Source organism: Mesoplodon mirus (assembly GCF_964341445.2).
Source record: "Mesoplodon mirus genome assembly, chromosome: 3".
In the NCBI taxonomy this organism is placed as follows: Eukaryota; Metazoa; Chordata; class Mammalia; order Artiodactyla; family Ziphiidae; genus Mesoplodon; species Mesoplodon mirus.
In genome coordinates, this window is record NC_138978.1 from 33,577,220 (window position 1) to 33,598,346 (window position 21,127).

At 43.4% G+C, this 21,127-nt stretch overlaps 1 protein-coding gene across 1 annotated transcript in view; it reads right to left on the reverse strand.

The window, feature by feature from the left end:
• GNL2 (G protein nucleolar 2) overlaps positions 1 to 19,438 on the reverse strand; it is a 26,555-nt gene extending 7,117 nt beyond the window's left edge. Inside the window, exons 1-10 of the mRNA XM_082613944.1 lie at positions 19,236 to 19,438; positions 17,459 to 17,543; positions 16,373 to 16,467; positions 13,713 to 13,852; positions 10,547 to 10,731; positions 7,268 to 7,334; positions 5,983 to 6,141; positions 4,665 to 4,778; positions 1,066 to 1,194; positions 238 to 342 (exon numbers count right to left, since the gene is read on the reverse strand). Of these exons, the coding sequence (XP_082470070.1) occupies positions 238 to 342; positions 1,066 to 1,194; positions 4,665 to 4,778; positions 5,983 to 6,141; positions 7,268 to 7,334; positions 10,547 to 10,731; positions 13,713 to 13,852; positions 16,373 to 16,467; positions 17,459 to 17,543; positions 19,236 to 19,299 (1,143 nt within the window). The 5' untranslated portion in view covers positions 19,300 to 19,438. The remainder of the gene's footprint in view (positions 1 to 237; positions 343 to 1,065; positions 1,195 to 4,664; positions 4,779 to 5,982; positions 6,142 to 7,267; positions 7,335 to 10,546; positions 10,732 to 13,712; positions 13,853 to 16,372; positions 16,468 to 17,458; positions 17,544 to 19,235) is intronic.
• Positions 19,439 to 21,127: the final 1,689 nt, after the last annotated feature.

Here is a 21,127-nt window from a genome sequence, read left to right on the forward strand (position 1 = left end):
AAACTCTTTTGTGGGATGACATTGACCAGATATGCCCACGGTTCCACTAACTCCTCAAACAGGCTTAAGTGGAATGGAGAGACTGCCCTGTTCAGTGTCATGTTCCTCAAGTTTGGTCAGACAGGCTGACCCCAAACTGTCTGCTGAATGAGTAAAAAGCAAAGGTATCCAGAGTTCCCCCACAGAGCGCTGGCCCCAAAAGGCAAACAAAGAGCCTCTCGGGACCAAAATACTCACGACTCCTTTCAGCACAATGTCCGTCTCTGAGTCCTCAGAGGGGTAAACCACACCGGGACAGTCGATAAGGAATATCCGGCGCATCAAGGTAATATACTGCCAGACCTAAAAAGCAGAGACTTCCCCAGGTCAATCCCTGAAAGCGATTTCACAAACCCCTGATGCTCAAGAAACTAGAGAGGGGGGTAGGGGTCAGAGAGGAGCAGCCTGCTGGGTAATGAAGCTCCAAAGCCCCTCCTCTCTTTGGGCCGCGCATGAGGCACCTCCACGAGGCATAAACTATAGTTTCCAACAGCTAAGGGTCTAAAAATAATGCAGAGGCAGGACCTCCATCTAGTATTGTGCAATAACGTCCAGTAAAGCTTTTTCTGATTTTTAAAAGTACTCCTGGAAGCTTAATACTGCTTGGCCCCTGTTCCTTTCAGCAGAACCACAGTGCTCCCCAAATACCCTGTGTTCCAGGGTAGGACCCCCAACCAACAGAATCTACCCTAAAATTGATTTTCTTTCTTAACCCAGGCACCAAATATTCTTGGGTTAATTTTGTTTATCAAAGCAAAAGGTTGGAGTGACAATTTAAAACAGACTCCATCAGCACATACCAAACCACGCCAAAGCCAGGCAGTGGCACACAAAGTACTCTTAGTCTTATCAAAAAGGGCAGAAACAGCCCCAGGACGTTGCCAACTATTTATTATATGGAGACTAAACTCCCAATGGCGATCTTCATCCAAGAGAAGCAGACAGACATCTCCATGTCCTGAATTATCACCCTCCATGGAAATAAAGTAAGTCAAAGCAAATAAGACTCCCTTGAGCCAGACATACCTTTGTTTCACCTGCAATGGGGGCCACATTGCAAACCTTCTTGGAGCGCAGCGTGTTTATGACAGAGCTCTTGCCAACATTTGGATAGCCAATGAACCCCACGCTGATCTGTTTCTTGTCAGTGTGCAACTGTTCAAAAAAAAAGAATACACACCACATACACACAGAGTGAACATCCCATGGGACAAACAGGTTGTGTTACTTTGCTACCATAAAGAATACTGTACAAAACTATTGCTACGACTTGATTTAAAACCCAGACACGCACCACCTGCATAGTCTGAGTGGGCTGCATACACATACTCATTAATAAATCAGAGGTGAGTCAGCTCCTCGGTTACTCATATGAAATTATTCTTGAATGTTTTAAGGTTAAAAGTACGTAGGTTGAGAAACAAAGGAAGAAATAGCTTGTTAGTCATCAGTTTAGGAGAACACCATCCACTGATAAAATGTCTTCAGGGAAGAGAACCTTAGCAGATGCAGCAACCGGCAATCCCATGACCCATCCCTCTTCTTCTCTGCACTACGTATTTTGCATTTTCACTGCTAAATGTAAACAACAAAAGAAAAGAAAGGCAGCTTCAAAAGCCAGATCACTGGGTGAAAGTCTCAAAGAAGCAGAACTCAGGAAGAGTCTACAAACGGATGGGGACTTCCGACTGGAGACGGTGGATGGCACATCCCTGCCCACCTCACTCCCTCCAAACTCCACTGGAACCACAGCGTGGGAATTCACACACACACACCCACAGAGCCAAACATATAAAACCAGAGCATGCGCTGGAGATGAGACAGAACAAACTAATGTGTGATGTTAACAGAAGACTAGCAGTTAAAAAGTAGTATCTAACTTGGCCCACTACAAAATAGGAAAGCTACATGGCTGCAAAGGTAGAAAAACTAAAAATGCAGCAAATATACTGCCAATGAATCACGAAAGACCTTGGGAATCAGCAGTACAGACCCCTCTAAGGGTGTGACTGAAATCCAGAACACTGACCAGTGGACCGTCTGTAGAAATAGCCACACCTCTCCATCCCCTCCCTCACCTGGCATGGGTGCCCAACTTCTCTACCCCAGAGCCTTAGGAGAGATAATGACTCTTTTGAAACCCTGCATGTCTGCAAATATCTTTAATTTTCAGACCTGAAAGCGACGCTAGATTTAGAGATAACAGTAATTGAAAGCAAGTGTTCCCTGAGTGATTAGTTGAAAGTCTAAATATTGAATAGTACAACCCCAGCCTCCTACTCCCACTGAGTTCCCAGAACCCTGGCAGCCAGGTCTATATACGCCCAAGCTGGAGACAGGAAGACTCCTTTCTAGGGAAACTCACAGGCCCAGGAGTAAAGACCTACAGATGGGACTTCCCTGGTGGTCCAGTGGTTGGGACACTGTGCTTCCACTGCAGGGTACACGGGCTCGATCCCTGGTTGGGGAACTAAGATCCCACGTGCCATGCAGTGCGGCCAAAACAAACAAAAAACCCACCCTACAGACACTGACATCTAGAGTGTCGCCCAACAAAATACTGGGTTTCTGCCCAGTCACCTACAGTGAAATCTCTCATTCAACAAGCCCACCCCCTGCATAAAGTCTCTATAGCCCTTTTTTGGTGGCTCACTCTTAAATGAGTGGAGAACCAAGAATAACCAGACATCTGAAGTGTGACTCTAGTAGAAAAGACAGAAAAACAGCAACTTGGAGGAAACAGTGTCAATGTAGGAAAATGTAGAGGAAAATTTCCAAATACCACTATCATTGTTCTCAGAGACAGAGAAGCCAGTGCATCCGTGAAACAACAACAGGCTATAAAAGGGAGCAGGGCAATTCATAAACAAGAGCTTTCAGAAATTACAAATTAAAAGTGAGAGGCAAAATAAATTTTGTGATAGAACAGATAAATGATCAAGTCAAGGAAACTTCCCAGATAATAGGGTAAAATGTCATAAATGTACTGAAACAAAGAAAAGAAAAGAAAATTCAAGAATTGGGAATTCCCTGGCGGTCCACTGGTTAGGACTCTGCGCTTCCACTGCAGGGGGCATGGGTTCGATCCCTGGTAAGGGAACTAAGATCCCACAAGCCGCGAGGCGAGGCCAGAAAAAAAGGAATGGAAATTCAAGAATTAAACCGGAGATAAAACCAAATTCCTGAACAAGAACAGAGATGAATGGGGGGCATGGCGTGGGGTGGTTTCCAAAAAACAGTATAGGACAAATAACAGACTAAAAGTCATGTCCATGCCTAGCTCACTGAACAATAAAAGACCCACCTTAAAGCACATCATTGGGACATTGTAAAACAGGAACTTTTTTCAAAAAGATCTCAGCCACAAAGGATTAGGAGTCAGAACGGTCTCAGATTTCTCAATGGCAACATCGGAAGCCAGAAAACAATGCAATGTGGTGCCTTCAACATTCTAAGAAGAAACGGTGTGACGGTAGTATGAAGACATTTACAGAATGCAAGGTCTCAAAAAATGTTCCTTCTAAGCACTCCTTTTCAGAAAGCTTTTGGAAAACAGGTTCCATCAAAAGGAAGGAGTAAACCAAGAAAGAAAAGGGATCCAGTGAACAAGGACAACACAGCGAACAGCCATGGGAATCCCCCATTCAGAGAACGGGGAAAGGAAATCCCAGGAAGACCCAGCAGCAGCCTGGGGAGCAGCCAGTCCACCTGGAAGGGAGGTGCCAGACACTCTGAAAGTTCCCACACTACCAGAGGATTTGGTGATATGTCAGTGACAAATATAACGGAGCTAATTAACACCAGATAAAACAGAAGGTCCTATTAGAAAGGAATTATAATCATAGCACTGTGGACCAGCAAGGACTGACACTCCAGTCATAATAACCTAAACACTAAATGAGTAACAGTTTAGGCAAATGTCGTACAAGGACAGAGGGAGTGGAGAGGGAGGACGGGGGTAAGACACCTAACCCTCATTTTCCATAGCAGGAACTTAACAAATACGTAAAACGGAGGGGGGTGTGAGATGAATAGAAAAATAAAAAATAAAAAATACCAGAAGTAACAGCTATGAGTTGGACGAGTTCCTTCTGGGAAGTGGGGAAGGGTGGGACAGAGGACAGATGTCCTCTGTTAGAAGCCAGGTAAGAGTAAATGAACACACAAATACAAAGTTGCAGGTACAGAACATGAAGCTTCGAGAACATGTGCTGTCAGGGCCTCTCTGAGGAACTAGCATCTGACCAGGGATCTGAGGCTGGAGTTCGGCAGGGTGCCTTCCAGGCAGAGGGAAGAGAAATGCACAGCCCGGGAGCCCAGAGTGGGGATATAGTGTGGGGAGGGGGCCCGTCGTCATCACTGAGCCGAGGGTGGACCATCCGGTGCCAGGGACACGGCAGAAACGGAAGCAACGTTTGTCAGGGATGGGGGTACAGGCTGAGCTAGAGAGTACTTCAGAATCCCTGAGGCTCTGTGAGTGTTCACATCTCCAGAACACAATGTCCTCACTACCGAGAAGATGTGGAAGGTGAGGCTGGTAACTCTCTGACACACCCTGGGAAGAGAAATTCTCACACAAACCCACAGCTGTCCAACTCCAGGGGGGACAGGTCAGGTCGCAATACCTTTCCAAACTGCCGCAGAAGCTGAATAAATGCTCCTTTGCCAAAGGGGTTAGTAAGACTTGCGTGGAAAGCAAGTGTTGGGTAATCTTGGGAGAGGATGGCAACCCATCGTTTCTAAAGGGAGAAAAGAAAAGAAGCTGGTAAACTGTGAGCTGTTTATTTACAACATAGGAAGAACCAGAGCTTGAATAACAGGATGGTACTTCAAATACACAGTTGTCTAAGGAAAATGTTAGCTGTAATTCTTTGAAATATTTTTTTCAAGTATGACAGCTGATGCTTTGTCTTTTTTTCTTTTAATTGATTTATTTTTGGCTGTGTTGGGTCTTCGTTGCTGCACGCAGGCTTTCTCTAGTTGTGGTGAGTGGGGGCTACTCTTCGTTGCGGTGTGCAGGCTTCTCATCATGGTGGCTTCTCTTGTCACAGAGCACGGGCTCTAGGCCCATGGGCTTCAGTATTCGTGGCATGCGGGCTCAGTAGTTGTGGCACACGGGCGTAGCTGCTCCGCGGCACGTGGGATCTTCCCGGACCAGGGCTCGAACCTGTGTCCCCTGCGTCGGCAGGCATATTCTTAACCACTGCACCACCAGGGAAGCCTGTCTTTTGTCTTATAAACACAAAACAATATTCCCAAAATGCCTTCATTGCTACTAAATGCAACTAATGTAACATAATGTGAAACAGACCTGGGGCCTCGGCAGCCGCCCCTTCTGAAGGGTGCACACCATTCATCCTATGGGCACTGCAGCTGTCCCACTGCCAACCATCAAGGGTCAAAGGTAACTGCCCAGGACTTCCCTGGTGGTGCAGTGGGTAAGAATCCGCCTGCCAATGCAGGGGACATGGGTTTGAGCCCTGGTCCGGGAAGATCTCACATGCCTCAGACCAACCAAGCCCGTGTGCCACAATTACTGAGCTTGCGCTCTAGAGCCTGCGAGCCACAACTACTGAAGCCCGCGCGCCTAGAGCCCGTGCTCTGCGAAAGAGAAGCCACCGTGATGAGAAGCCTGCGCACCGCAACGAAGAGTAGCCCCTGCTCGCCACAACTAGAGAAAGCCTGCGCGCAGCAACAAAGACCCAACACAACCAGAAATAAATGAATTAAAAAAAAAAAAAGGTAACGGCCCATCATCAGTGAAGCCCATTTTAGTTTTGTTTTCGATGAGGACACTTGAACGACTACACCCTCAATAGTGCAACACCTTAACTGCTGCCCCAAATCCTAGAGACCACGACACTGACTTATTCATGGGTAACTCAGAGCCTGCATAGGCCGTGTGGCCTTGGTCACCTGTTTTGCATTAGCAACTGTACTTACCGTTGCCCAGGTTGGAACAAGGTCACATTTGTTAAGAACAAAAATGAGGTGTTTCCAGGGTTTCTCCTTTTTCAAGTAAGTCTCAATGTGAGGGGAACGGGTACCCATTGGATCTCTAGCATCAAGAACTTGAACTACAACATCTGATGAATCTATCACCTGCAAATTCAAAGAGGCAAAAGTGACTTGCTACAGGAGTACAAAGGCAAAATGAAAGAGAGAAGACATTTAAGGGAACCTGGGAAAAATAAAGCAACAATAGAGATAACCTCTCAACTGTCTTATGAGGAGAGCAGGTGGTAGCCAATCTCAAAGCCCAGGGATCAGTACTCAAAAAACTGTTTTCATCCTGTGGGTATCTGAAACTTGTTGAATTCCAAATAGAACTAGCTTGGATGAAACCTGTCTATTTCACAACTGCTATGCATTAGTGAGCAGAACCATTTACTTCTTTTTAAAAAAAGTATTTTATTTATTTATTTATTTGGTTGCACTGGGTCTTAGCTGTGGCTCGAGGGCTCCTTAGTTGTAGCAGGCTCCTTAGTTGTGGCATGCGAACTCTTAGTTGCAGCATGCATGTGGGATCTAGTTCCCTGACCAGGGATCGAACCCAGGCCCCCTGCACTGGGAGTGCAGAGTCTTATCCACTGCACCACCAGGGTAGTCCCTCATTTACTTCTTAGACCTCTAAGTTTCCATGTTACAGATTCTGAGTATTTTACAAAAAACTAAAAAATTTTGTTTGCTTTCATGGTATTAGTTTCCTATCATGTTACTATTTGATGAGGTGACTATGCTTGAAAGTCTTCGTCACAGAGAATATTACTTGAGTGTGGACCTAAAACTCAGCCAGCTGAAGAGAACTAGACTAGGACTCAGGAGACACAAAGCCCCTTGCACTAACTACCTGGGTAAGCTGGGGAAGGCATTCAAGCTTTCTAGACTTGAATTCTCACCTGTAAAATGAGAGGGCTAGACTAAGAAACTCAAAAATTCTCATGCAGCTCTAACCATGTATAATAAATCTCAACAGGAATATCATTTTAGCAGGTAATCCAAAGAAATATTAACAGAGAATATGTGAATCTATGCAATGTGGTTATTACTATTATATGAGTAATTTAAAAATGCAGTTATCTAGAACAATGGTAGTACGTGCACAGACATATCCATCCTGGAGGTGGAATTTGTATTGACAGAGCTTCAACAGATCCAAGTCAGTTTTCTCATATAAGATCATGAAAGCCAAAGGAACCACTCAGTGAGACAGAATTTAAAGTCTTACCTTGTAGAGTTCACCCCATATTCTTTTAGACTGTCCCTTTTTATATATCTCTTCTTGGGCTTCATTTCTAAATAAGAAAAGACCCAAAGTGAGCAAATGAAGCACTATAAAGATTAAAAGGATGTTTTAGGGAAAAAACCATGTGCCAATGGAAAGCGGTATCAAAACTAGTACCAACATCACTAATTATTAGAGAAATGCAAATCAAAACTACAATGAGGTATCACTTCACTCTGGTCAGAATGGCTATCATCAAAAAATCTATAAACAATAAATGCTGGAGAGGGTGTGGGGAAAAGAGAAGCCTCCTACACTGTTGGTGGGAATGTAGATTGGTACAGCCACTAAGGAGAACAGTATGGAGGTCCCTTAAAAAACTAAAAATAGAATTACCATATGACCCAGCAATCCCACTCCTAGGCATATATCTAGAGAAAACCATAATTCAAAAGGATGCGTGCACCCCGATGTTCACTGCAGCACTGTTTACAATAGCCAGGATGTGGAAGCAACCTAAACGTTCATTGACAGAGGAATGGATAAAGAAGATGTGGTACACATATAGAATGGAATATTACTCAACCATAAAAAGGAATGAAATAGTACCATCTGCAGAGATGTGGATGGACCTAGAGATTGTCATACAGAAGTAAGTCAGAAAAAGCAAGACAAATATCGTATAATATCATTTATATGTGGAATCTAGAAAAATGGTACAGATGAACTTATTTGCAAAGCAGAAATAGAGTCACAGATGTAGAAAACAAACTTATGCTTACCAAGGGGGGAAGGGGGGTAGGATGAATTGGGAGATTGCGATTGACACGTATACACTACTATGTATAAAACAGATAACTAATGAGAACCTACTGTACAGCACAGGGAACTCTACTCAGTGCTCTGTGGTGACCTAAATGGGATGGAAATCTAAAAGAGTAGATATATGTATATGTATAACTGATTCACTTTGTTGTACAGCAGAAACTAATACAACATTGTAAAGCAACTATACTTCAATAAAAATTAAAACAAAAAAAAACAACTAGTTGTAGATGGACCAAAAATTGACTTAATTTAAAAAATGACTATATCCAAATGCCCATCGACAGATGAATAAAAATAAATGTCATGTATACATAATGGAATACTGTTCAGCAATACAAACAAATAAAGTACTGATACACGATACAACATGGATGACCTTGAAGACATTATGCTAATGAAATAAGCCAGATACAAAAGGACAAATACCATACAAGTGCACTTACGTGAAGTACTATTTAAGAGAGAAGTCAAACTCATAAGAGACAGAGAACAGAACGGTGGTTGCCAGGGGCTGAGAGGGGGGAATGGGGAATTAGTGCTGGATGGGTACAGAGTTTCAGTTTGGGATGATGTGAAAAAATTCTAGAGGTGGATAGTGGTAATGGTTGCATAGCCATGTGAAGGTACTTAATGCCACTAAATTGGATGCTTAAAAATGATTAAAATGGGACTTCCCTGGTGGCGCAGTGGTTAACAATCCACCTGCCAATGCAGGGGACATGGGTTCAAGTCCTGGTCTGGGAAGATCCCACATGCCACAGAGCAACTAAGCCCGTGAGCCACAATGACTGAGCCTGCAAGCCACAACTACTGAGCCCGTGTGCCACAACTACTGAAGCCCACACACCTAGACCCCATGCTCTGCAACAAGAGAAGCCACTGCAATGAGAAGCCCACACACTGTAATGAAGAGTAGCTCCCGCTTGCCACAACTACAGAAAGCCTGCGTGCAGCAATGAAGACCCAACACAGCCAAAAATAAATAAATAAAATTTTTAAAAGATTAAAATGGTAAATTTTGTTATGTATATTTTACCACAATAAATTTAATTTTAAAAAAGCAACTATAATTAGGCAGTCTGTCACAGAGAATTATGAAAAGGAATCTGAACCATAATCCACACTCCACAGCTCCCACGTAGAATGAAACTTTCTTGATAAGATTGAGAATCTGCTTATTTACTAGCCTCAGAGACATCTACCCAATGTCCCTGGAACAAGAATAGTTTTGTTTCTCCCCCACTGCCGACTGTACCCTTTGGAGGTGGAAAAAATTCAAATCAGCAGAAGCATACAAGTCCAAATAGTTCTAAGAATAAATGAACTAGCTGCCTCTTTTTGCTTGGCCTCGAGCAGCTTGACTTTACCTCTAGGAAGCCCAGGGCTAGTGATGGACTGAGGACAGCACCAAGGCAGTGGCACTGCAGGCAGGGGACAGCACCTCTCCACTAGGGCACCTCAGGAACATGTGAGGGAGAACCAGGAGAACTAAACTGGTAAACCCTTTCTGGAGGGTAATAAGGCAGCCGCCTATCAAAAAACTGCATATTCTTCGACGTCATTTCACCTAAGAATTTATCCTTGGGGAACAATTAAGAATGAGAAAGAATTAGTTACACTGATGTTTTACCCTAGAGTTGTTTACCATAGGGGAAAACTTTGAACAGCATAAATGTCTAACCATGGGATTGGCCACAACAAAAACCTACTCTGACATGAAACATTATGTCGCTGTTGACTAAGAACTGACATGGAAATATATTCTTAATAATTTAGAAAAATATATTAAAATAAAAGCAAGTTAAAATACAGTCTTAAAGTATTATATTTATAAATAAAAACATCCAGAATAATGTATATATATACATATATATTCTTAACTGATCCTTGACCTTCTTTTGGGTATGAACCCCTATGAAAGTATGATGAAAGTTATGGATCCTTCTTCTCCTCCCCTTCTCTAAAAACAACAAAACTCCACTTCTTTTATGCATGTACATAAATTTTCCATATTATCTTCAGAGGATCACAGAAACCTCAAAGGCCATCAATGAACTCCCCCCACCCCCAGTGGTCCAGAGGAAACCCTGAGATTCACCAAAATATCAACAATGCTTAACATAAGTAGTGGAATTATGAGTGCTTATTTTCTTTTTGTTGTATTTCCAATTTAACTATATTTTAAAAATTTGTCTATGATAGAATATACTGTTATTATTATGAAGAAAGTGTTATTTATTTTTATTTGGGGGGGAATTAAGAGACCAATAGTAAACAAGGCGCCTTAAATTATCTTCAATCTGGCCCCAACCAGTTTCACTGATTTTTCTAGTCTAAGGGAAGATCTCCATCTATGCGATAAATCACCGAGCTTCTTGCAGGTAAATAACTGTAAAGAAGATGTCCATTACAGAAGAGCAGTTGAGGAGATGTGCATGAACTTTATAACTGTACCTCACACCAGTGTCTTCAGCTACCAAGTCACGATCCTTCCCCTGGTCATAGCTCTCAGTGGACATTTCTGCATTTTCTATAAGTGACTGCATATCACTTGCAAATAAATTTGGTCGCTTCCTCTGTGCTTTAGGGCCAAATGTAGTTTCAAAGCTTTCAGTATCAAGGATGTGCACCTTTGAGTTCTAAAGAAAAAGGAGAATTATAGGTAACAATAAGCAAAGCACTGAGAAAAAGCAAAAAGTTCAAAACCTATCTGGGAAAGGCTTTCTGCTTTCATTTTTGCAAAGCTCAACCCATACCAAAATCTACAACATGGATGCAGCCTGACTTCAAATCAGAAATCCTTATTTAAATAGCAAACGCACTTGTTCTCCTCTTCTGAAAGCTCTGTAAGCTTTCCTGGAGAAATACAAAATACAAATAATCAAAGCAAATATGAATAGCTGTGTGTAAGACTTGCCAAAAACTCTGCTTTATTTCATTTATCATAAACTTTAGTCAAATGTAATTACGGCTACAACACTGAAAATTAACTTCTTTTTTTTTTTAGCTTTCAAACAAGTGCATAAAATTTGCCAAATCCACAGATTTTTGTCAAGGACGATCATGCTCAAATTTGTTTTTTGTTTTGTTTTGTTTTGTTTTTTTAACCCAACTGTAGGGCTTCCCTTGTGGCGCAGTGGTTAAGAATCCGCCTGCCGATGCAGGGGACGCGGGTTCAAGCCCTGGTCTGGGAAGATCCCACAGGCTGCGGAGCAACTAAGCCCGTGCGCCTCAACTACTGAGCCTGCGCTCTAGAGCCCACGAGCCACAACTACTGAAGCCCGAATGCCTAGAGCCCGTGCTCCACAACAAGAGAAGCCACCACAATGAGAAGCCCGCGCACCACAACGAAGAGTAGCCCCCACTCGCGTCAACCAGACAAAAGCCCGTGCACAGCAACGAAGACCCAATGCAACCAAAAAAATAATAACAATAAAATAAATAAATTTATAAAAATAAAAAAAAAACAACTGTAAATGCCAACTTTTTCTTGGAAGTTAATTTCTTTCATGGCTAAAAGGAATTGCTTTTTTTGTAAGATGCATTTTAGTTTCAGATAACATTTTTCCTAATTTAGGTAACGTTTTTATTAAATGCACATGCAAAGTCTTCAGATGAAAAACATCTAGCAAAAGTCCAAAATAATAGTTTAGATGTGATAAAAGGAACCTGATCCTAACTAGAACTTGATGTGCCTGTAAAGGAGTTACGGGCAGAGGAATTTTTGAAGCAGGATGAAAGTCAAACTCTGAGTTAGGATCTATCACATAACAGTATGTTAACAGCCAGCAGAGAATATCCTCAAAAAAAAACAAACACCCTCTGCCCCCCGGTACAGGCTCCTCTGTAAGCACCAGCTACGAAACGCGGAAGACAGAACAACCCAGTGGCTTCTGAACTTAACAGACACCTCTCCAACTCCTAAAGATCCTTAAGCTATTATCAGTCTCTAACTCATCTCTTAGTTTAGTTTTACTCACTATGCTCCAACAAGGGAACATCCCCGAACAGAATAGTCATGTTATACATGAGAACTAGGTTCTAATGTCACTGGGAAAATTATGATCAAAATTATCCTTGAAAATCTCTCAGCCTATAACGTACAATATACCTGGATCTGTGTCTATAAACCTGTACCTTAGTAAGTACAAGGCAGTAATATGTCTATACACTAAAATACAGAGACAATGTAAGTTACAGTACTTCCACTGTAGTACTGCTACAGAAACACAGTAATTGTAATGCACATACAGGTAAATGTGCAAAAGTTAAAAGCATATCTGATTTGACTCCACCGTGCAGCAAATCTCAGAATCAGATTTCATAACAAGTAGTAGCTATTGCTCTAAAAATAAAACAGGTAAGGTTTTTCAAGGCCAGAGCAGAAAACTCATCAGTTACTCTGAGTACCTGCCTGCACCAAAATACAAACTGCTGCAGCTGTGGGCCCTTCATTCTATGCATCAGACATTTAAGCACTGAATTTTAGAAGCACTGAACAACTGCCATAGGGAACAAAGCAATAAATCCATAATAGAACTTCTCTGTTCTTCTCATAAACAGGATTCAATAGTTGGTTAAAAGATGGCTTTAGGGAGGACAGAGAGAACAAAGGAAGTGAGCAACTTGTCTGTGGTTCATGAATTACACTCAAGTGTTTCCCTGAAAAAAAACAGTCACTCCACTAATAGGTGCCATTCTTCTAGTCTGTCATAAAACAAAGCATAATTGACAAAACCTGAGGCAATAGCCAGGCCTTGGGTTTTACTTTGTTCTGCAAGTAAACACTTTTCTTTGAACTGTTTATAATCCATGTATGCATGTCAGTGTTTTCTTCCCCTCCTCATGCTGGAACTGAAGCTCTGTGCTGTACTTATATACATTTGTGGGAATTACTATTCAAAGCAAGTAAAAATGTGCAGGCAGGCATTAGGCCATTTCTTTGGTTCCGTGTGAAACTAATTCCAATCCAGCCAGATTCAGTCTTTACTGCACTTCTAACTTCAATGATTAACAACCAATCTGACTGGCACCCTTTCCTTCAGCTGAAAAGACTCTCTAAGGAACTCTCAGAAGCTGAAAGTGCTCAACACCAAAGGTCTCCCTCCTACCAACCCAATCCTACTTCTATGTTTCCCCAAAGTTTGATGGAACTACCACTTAAACAAGTTTGCTTACCAAAAACATTTTAAAACAGTATTGATAACAGCCATGATCTATTTAGGTCTAAGTAAGTGGTGGCCTAAGTGCTCGCCATGTGCCAAGAGCCTTACTGGATGTTTCATCTGCATCCAGTCACCCGAGGAGGGGGTCACCTTGACTTACCAGTCAGGGAAGTGAAAGCTCACAGAGAACCCTAACTAAGGCTGCAGCAAGGGACAGAGCAAAGACTAAAATTCAGGCCTGACTCCCAAGCCTGTGCTCTGGTCCACTACTACGCCACTGAACTTCTCCGACAGAAGTCGGTTCATGCTAAAGGTGAGACCCCTAACAAAGGTGAAAGGAGAAGTCTCAGAAAGCTTATCGGTACTGCTTCAGGTACTATTCTCTATGGAAAAACAAGAGCAAAGTATGGTAGGGAGGGATCTGCGTGGTTTGCCGGGGACATCCTCCATCTTACATGAGGCCGGATTCGATCATGGAGAAGAGACATGGGTAACTTGCTTTGCTTCATGACAACTTTGTATGGATCCTTCAAGACTGTGTCCATCTCCTCTTGAAATTTTTGTAGCGATGACTGCTTAATCACACGTGTATTTCCTGTTTCACAAAAGAATGTTGCTGTTTAATAAATAGCTCCTTACATCTTCCGCCTCCATCTTCCCAGGGACACAGTGAAAGGTAAGATTTTATTTTTTTTTATTTTTATTTTTTAACATCTTTATTGGAGTATAATTGCTTTACAATGGTGTGTTAGTTTCTGCTTCATAACAAAGTGAATCAGTTATACATATACGTATGTTCCCATATCCCCTCCCTCTTGCGTCTCCCTCCCTCCCAATCCCACCCCTCTAGGTGGTCACAAAGCACCGAGCTGATCTCCCTGTGCTATAAAGGTAAGATTTTAAATTGCCCTCACTCACCCAAACACCTGACACATCCATCCCACGTAGCCATTTTCAAACTTAAAAGAAGGAAAATAACAGAAACCAAAAAACAAAAAAACTGCCTCTCCTGCACTCATTCACTAAGAACTAATCCACCAACCCAGACACACAAAGGGTTTCAATAGTTTTCCAAGTCCAATTTCCTGACTGGATGAAACTGAAAAATAAACATCACTGAATGGAACTGAGATTTGACAAATGTCCTACTTCCTGCTAGATCTGGCAAAGAAATTTGGAGCCAATCACAGCTGATCAGTTAGCATACTCAAGAGAATCCCGAAGCACAGCACCTAAGAGTCATAGCGCTGGTTTTTAGGGTTATAAGGGTTTGACGGCACTATTAAATTAATCAACAGGGCTTCCCTGGTGGCACAGTGGTTAAGAATCCACCTGCCAATGAAGGGGACACGGGTTCGATCCCTGGTCTGGGAGGGTCCCACATGCCACAGAGTAACTAGGCCTGTGCACCACAACTACTGACACTGCGCTCTAGAGCCTTGCACCACAACTACGGAGCCCGCACGCCACAACTACTGGAGCCCACGCACCTAGAGCCCGTGATCCTCAACAAGAGAAGCCACTGCAATGAGAGGCCTGCGCACCGCAACAAAGAGTGGCCCCTGCTCACCGTAACTAAAGCCCACGTGCAGCAATGGGGACCCAATGCAGCCAACAATAAAGTAAATAAATAAATACATTTATTTTTTTAAAAAATCAACAAAGCCCTGCAAGGGAACAAAATGAAACTATATAACACTGCTTGGAGAACACCTTGGAAGTGAGAGATCATATTCACTAAACAGCGCATTGCAGCACAAATGCCAAACTCAAGGTGAAGACGACCACGCTGGCGGGGATGGTGACAATGACAGCGGTTAAAGCTTCTATTGTACTACTTGCTGGACACTATTCTCGGCACTTTACATAAGAGTATTTATTCATTTAATTACCACAACAGTCCTATGAAATAGGTGCTGTTTTTATCTGCATTTTACAGATGGAGAAATTGATGAGCAAACTTAAGAACCTGACCATGGTCCCAGATATGGCAGAACTAGGCCTCAAACCCAGGAGGTCTGGATCTAGTGTCACCAGACCTTGCCACCATGCTAAAGGCCTCCTGAAGGAGTTCTCTCGGACACTTTTCTGTGCTGCAGTTTCCTAGGGGGTACCAATCCCACCAAGAGACGTTCGAGATGTGCAAAGGTAGGTGCCATCTGTCCCCCAGAAGAGAGGTCAAACAGCAGGCAAAGAATGCGGTCTGACCATCTGATGTGCCCACACGGCTGGCAGTGGCTGAGGGAAAGGCTGAAAGCCCCAATAGAGATGAAGGTGGAGTTTCCAAAGAAAGAAATCCTGCTTCCCCAAGGCCTCTGGAGATACACTATTCATTCCTGGGAAGGACCAACGAGAGGTCCTTTCATTGTCACTCAGTCCAGATACAACCCCACTAAGAAAAAGTGTTTCAGAGGAACTTCAGGCTAAAGGCACAAACACGCCTGCAAGGCACCTCTCAAAGTCACCTCTCCAGGTGACTGGAAATTAGGAGAGGAGCGTTCTAATGAATGCTAGTCATTAAGGATGATCTCATCTGTCTAAGAGGTTCACTCAGGGTGAACAATGAGGGGCTCTTTTCAAAAAGAAGTCATTTATGGAAGCCACCGCCACGACTTTTCTCTGCACTTTTCCCACGGTGGGGACTTCTTATCTCATCCCTTTCTCATACTGTCCTTGGCAGTTCCCCTCACCCCAGATACCTGCCTCTTATTTTTATTTATGTATTTATTTATTTTTGGCTGCGTTGGGTCTTTGTTGCTGTGCGCGGGCTTTCTCTAGTTGCGGTGAGCGGGGGCGACTCTTCCCTAGAGTGTGCCAGCTTCTCATTGCGGTGGCTTCTCCTGTTGCGGAGCACAGGCTCTAAGGCGCGTGGGCTTCAGTAGTTGTGGCATGAGGGCTTCAGTAGTTGTGGCGCACGAGCTTAGTTGCTCCGTGGCATGTGGGATCTTCCCGGACCAGGAATCGAACCTGTGTCCCCTATACTGGCAGGCAGATTCTTAGCCACTGCGCCACCAGGGAAGCCCCCAGATACCTGCCTTTTAGATACCTGAACATTCTACCCTTTTCCATACAGCGCACATTTTCTAGGGTAAAAGTAGCAGAGGACCACACTCACCAAACCACTTAATGTTCGGCTCCACTCTCGCCACTGTGCCAGAAGCCACCGTTGACTGATACTGCAGAGGCTTAATCACTTTACCACGGCTGTTCCTGAATTGAGGAAATAACAGATTTGGGTTGACAACAGAAGAAAGGCTACAGCAAAGCTGGGTTTACAGAATACGTTTTCCATCAAAAGGACCTCTTTTTTTTTTTCTCCTTCCAGTTTTAAGTGATCATGAAATACAAATTTTGGTAAACAAAAAGTACTTCTACATTCAAAACAGATTGCCTCAAAGCCACTTAACCTCTTGCAACAGAGCACGTAATGATTTTTGCTAGACGAATAACGACTAATGACCATGTTTAAAAATCTGCTTACTGTTTGTTTGCTTTGAAAAAGAAAACTGCATACTTGAGTCTTTTTTGGATAATTATTTGAAGGCTGGTTTAAATGAATTTTAAGTAGAGGATGATTTATGCTGGAACTCAAAATTCTAAAACAAACTGCAGAGTAGGTGACTAAGGCAGATTAAGTTCATTGACATTTGTGTTTTAGACACATCTTTTAGAACGGATGAAGAATCCAATTACCAAACAAATTGAATAAGACCAAACAAATTGAATAAGACAAAATAAGACCAGGTCGCAAAATGCCACACTCAGCAAGCCCCTGTGGTAGAGGCTGCCTCAGCAGATCTGAGTTATGATGAGTTTCCAAGTGCCACAATGTTGTGATCTAAAGTATGTCATTAAAAAAACAAGTTTTCTGGCCGCTTTCATGACACCATCCTACACGCTTTGTTAAAGAAAAGCAGATTTCTATCTGACAGCTACGTACCTTGAGATTTAACATGCCATTTGTGTAGGCCGAGGCTGTGAGGAACAAGGCTGTTGTACAGTCCAGTGACACAATCACTATTTCACCTCCTACTATGCATGTCTTTAACCCAAAATTCAGTTTATCATATAAAACGGTATTTGAAAATACACTACTCCTATCTGGGGAAAGTGGGGGTGGGAATATCAAAGGCTTAACAGGTGTCAGCTATAAGTCAAGGGCAGGAAGGGAAGGGGAGAGGACACCAGCGCCCACGCTCACCTGCGCTCCTTCTGCCTGTACATGTTCAGGCGTCGGATTGTGGCCCGGTCCCTCATGTTTTGGCCTCCTGCTCCTTGAACTCGATCTAGGAAACACAGAAGTGGACTGAACACTGTTGGATAGCCAACAAGTCTAAGTATAGCCATTGCTTCAAACACACCAACTAGTTCACTCAAAGCAGGCAAGCTGCCACCTCACTGCAAAATCTCCACTTTCTCCACGTGTTGCTCCAACAAAATCATTCCTGGAAGCTACATGGTATGACAAAGTTGACCTAATCTGGAACCCTCCGTAGGACTGTGTTTGAAAATGACAGTAGGTAATATTTCTGAGCACTGATTATGGCACTGTGCTATCCACATTATAGGCATCGTCTCATGTAATCCATACAACAATCCTACCAAGAGGGATGCATTATCCCCATTCTGCAGGTTAAGACACTGAGGCTCCGTAGGTAAGCATCTTGTACAAAGATTTTTTGTACAAGAGCCAGAATTTGAACAAAAGCATCAGATCACCATCTGTGCTCTTAACCACTAAGACACCTACCTCTGGGTCTCAGTTTAACAAATACTGAGTGCCTGCTACAGGCAAAGCATCACGAAGACTACGATTCTGACACATAAGTGTTCCTAATGTACCAGTTTCTTAATTTCCTAATGTTTGACCTTAGTTTTATCAACAGCAAAATAGGTAGTGATTCTTGCCTTACATCTCAGAGAGAAAGAGAAGGACAAATTAGCATAGTAATACCGGCTCAGCTTCTCATTTGGGGATGCCTTTAAGTCATCTGTCTTGAAGTCATGCAATAGAAAACAGGCAGAAATCACAGGACTGGTGGCTCTACTGCTCACTACGTGTGGCAGCTGTGACAAGCCACTTCCCCTATTTTGGCTCAGTCTCTTCACCTATAACATCATGATCTCTAAGGGCCTCTTCAGGTTTAACGCTGTCAGATCCCAGTCTACACAAACTGAATAATTTATCAGCGGTCCAAGTAAAACATTCAACATGAATTAAAATAAAAAACTTTAGGCCATATTTTAATATGTTTTATTAACTAAACCCAAATGGAAGGGACTCCCCCAAAGGCTATCTTGTTCATTCTGTGGTAGAACCTCAACAAAACTCATACACATCTTCAAAAACATCTTTACTGAAACAATCATACTTATCTGTAGCATTTTCTATGCACTTTACCGGATGGGATGATTCCAAGATTTGAAATCCAAATCATCATGGGATGATTCCAAATCTACTAGCCCTTTCTCATTTAAACGGTCAAAGCTAAGGTGGTAGGCAAGTGTGGCCAAGTGTAAAGAGTCAGCTGGGTCAGCCTACATCACTTTTAGTCTGACTTTATCTAATTTATAGTACTTCTAGTAATTCCTTGAGCTGGAGAGCTGGACTCATACAAGACTGAACTAGATTGGGGGAGGGGCTTCAACACCTGACACACACAGGGACCCAAGAAGAGGTCAAATTTAAGTGTCCCTTCCAACTCAGAGCTTCCCAGTCTCTGCACCTCACAGCTGGAGATGCCCCAAGGCTGCCAGGCCTGTGTTCACTTTCCCGGCTTTAGAGCTGGTGCCTGGCATCTAGCCTTGACAGGCGTGCAAGACTGAGCCCTCCTCAGGGCCTATAAACAAGTAATCATCTTCTCCCTTCTCATCCCCAAAGACCACTCTGCTTGAGGTCACTCCAAGCAAGGCCACCCGGTGTCCCTCCCTCCAAGCTTCCTCCAAGCCCCACCCTCCGCGAGCCCCGCCGCCCGTACCAGGATTTGTGCTGGCTTTAGAGGGGTTGATGGTGCTCCGTCCTTTGTACTTGGGCTTCACCATCTTGCCGACGGGACGGGGACCGGAGCGTTGGGTCCGGCCTACGTGGGGTAAGAGATCTCGTAACTTCCCAAGCCGGGCTGAAACAACCCGTCCGAACCACGCCGGACCGCGTGCGCGGGACTACGTCACTTCCGCTCGCATCCCTTCCTTCCCCTGAGCGACTTCCTGCGAACGAGAGGCGCGCGCCGCCGCACTCCAGGCTCCGCCCCCGCCCTGGCCTCTTAGACGTCTCCCTGCGTCGAGCCCCGCCCCTCTCTCTCCCTAGCAACCACCAAGCTGCCCTCCGTAGCAACCGCCCAGTTACCCTGGACGCCCGGCCTAGAACTCCTAGTTGGGTCCACCCTTAAATGTAGATGCCTCTTCCCAGGCCAATGACAGAAGGTTAAGTTTAATTATCTTCTGAATTTGTCTTCTAAGCCCTTCCAAAAGTGGGCGACTACACATAAGCCAAATACCAATGAGATCTTGTCACCCTTCTGAAAACTCCCACAGCGTATCATCACTCTCAGCGTTAAAGGAGAGAGAGAGAGAGAGAGAGGCAGAGAGGGAGAGAAACTGAAACTCCTTGCTATCCCTACAGATTTTTGCATGATCTGGTCCCTGCCTATTTATTTGACCTCATTTGTACCTTCCACTCTCTGGTTATTCTGACATTTACACTGGATATTCCTTCTGCCTGAATCATCATTTCCCTAAACCTTGCATAGCTAGTTCCTTCTGGTCATACAGTTCTCAGCTCAAATGTCACCTACAAGTAGGGCTGCAAAATTTAGCAGATAAAAAACACAGGATGCCCATGGGACTTCCCTGGCAGTCCAGCGGTTAAGAATCTGTGCTTCCACTGCAGGGTCCCGGAGTTCGATTCCTGGTCGGGGAACTAAGATCCCACATCCTGCGCTGTGTGGCCAGACAAACAAACAAACAAACAAACCAGGATGCCCAGTTAAATTTGAATTTCAGATAAACAATGGAATAAGTTTTAGTATAAATATTATATGTCCCATGTAATATTGGGGACATATTTATACTAAAAAAAATTCACTGTTTATGTGAAATTCAAATTTGATTGGGCATCCTGTATTTTACCCAGCAACCCTTCCTCTTGGGGGAAGTCTTTCCTGTCTAATCTGTCTAAATCACAATCTCCCATTCTTTTGCAGTTACTCTGTTATAGTATTCTGTTTTATTTACTTCATGGCATTTATTACTAGCTGAAATTATGTTATTTACAGGTTTATCAGCTGCTTCCCCCAAAACTAGAATGTAAGCTTCTTGAGAGCAGGGACCTTGAAAGTTTGTTCACCACTGTGTCTTCAAGACTTCAAAAAGCACTTAGTAAGGACTAAGTCCTTACTACTAAACATAGTAAGGACTAAATAAATATTCACTGAATGAAGTAATGAATAGATGGTGTCTTACTTGGTGCTGCTGTAGAAAATGCCGTAGACTGAGTGGCTTAAGCCACAAACATTGATTTCTCACAATTCTGGAGGCTGGGAAGTCCATGGTCGGGGTGCCCATATGGTTGGCTTCCTAGTGAGAATTCTCTTCCTGGTTTGTAGACAGCTGTCTTCTCACTGTGTCCTCCCATGCTGGAGGAAGGGGGAGTGTCTTCCTCTTCCCATAAGGGCACTAATCCCATCATGGGGGCTCCATCTTCATGACCACATCTAAACCTAATCATCTCCCCCCCCACCCCCGCCTCCAAGACACACACACACACATACCATCACATCAGGGATTAGAATTTCAATACATGAGTTTTAGGAGGACACATTTAGTAAATAGCAGATGGGAATGTCTCTGCATTCCTGAGGGGGAATGAGGG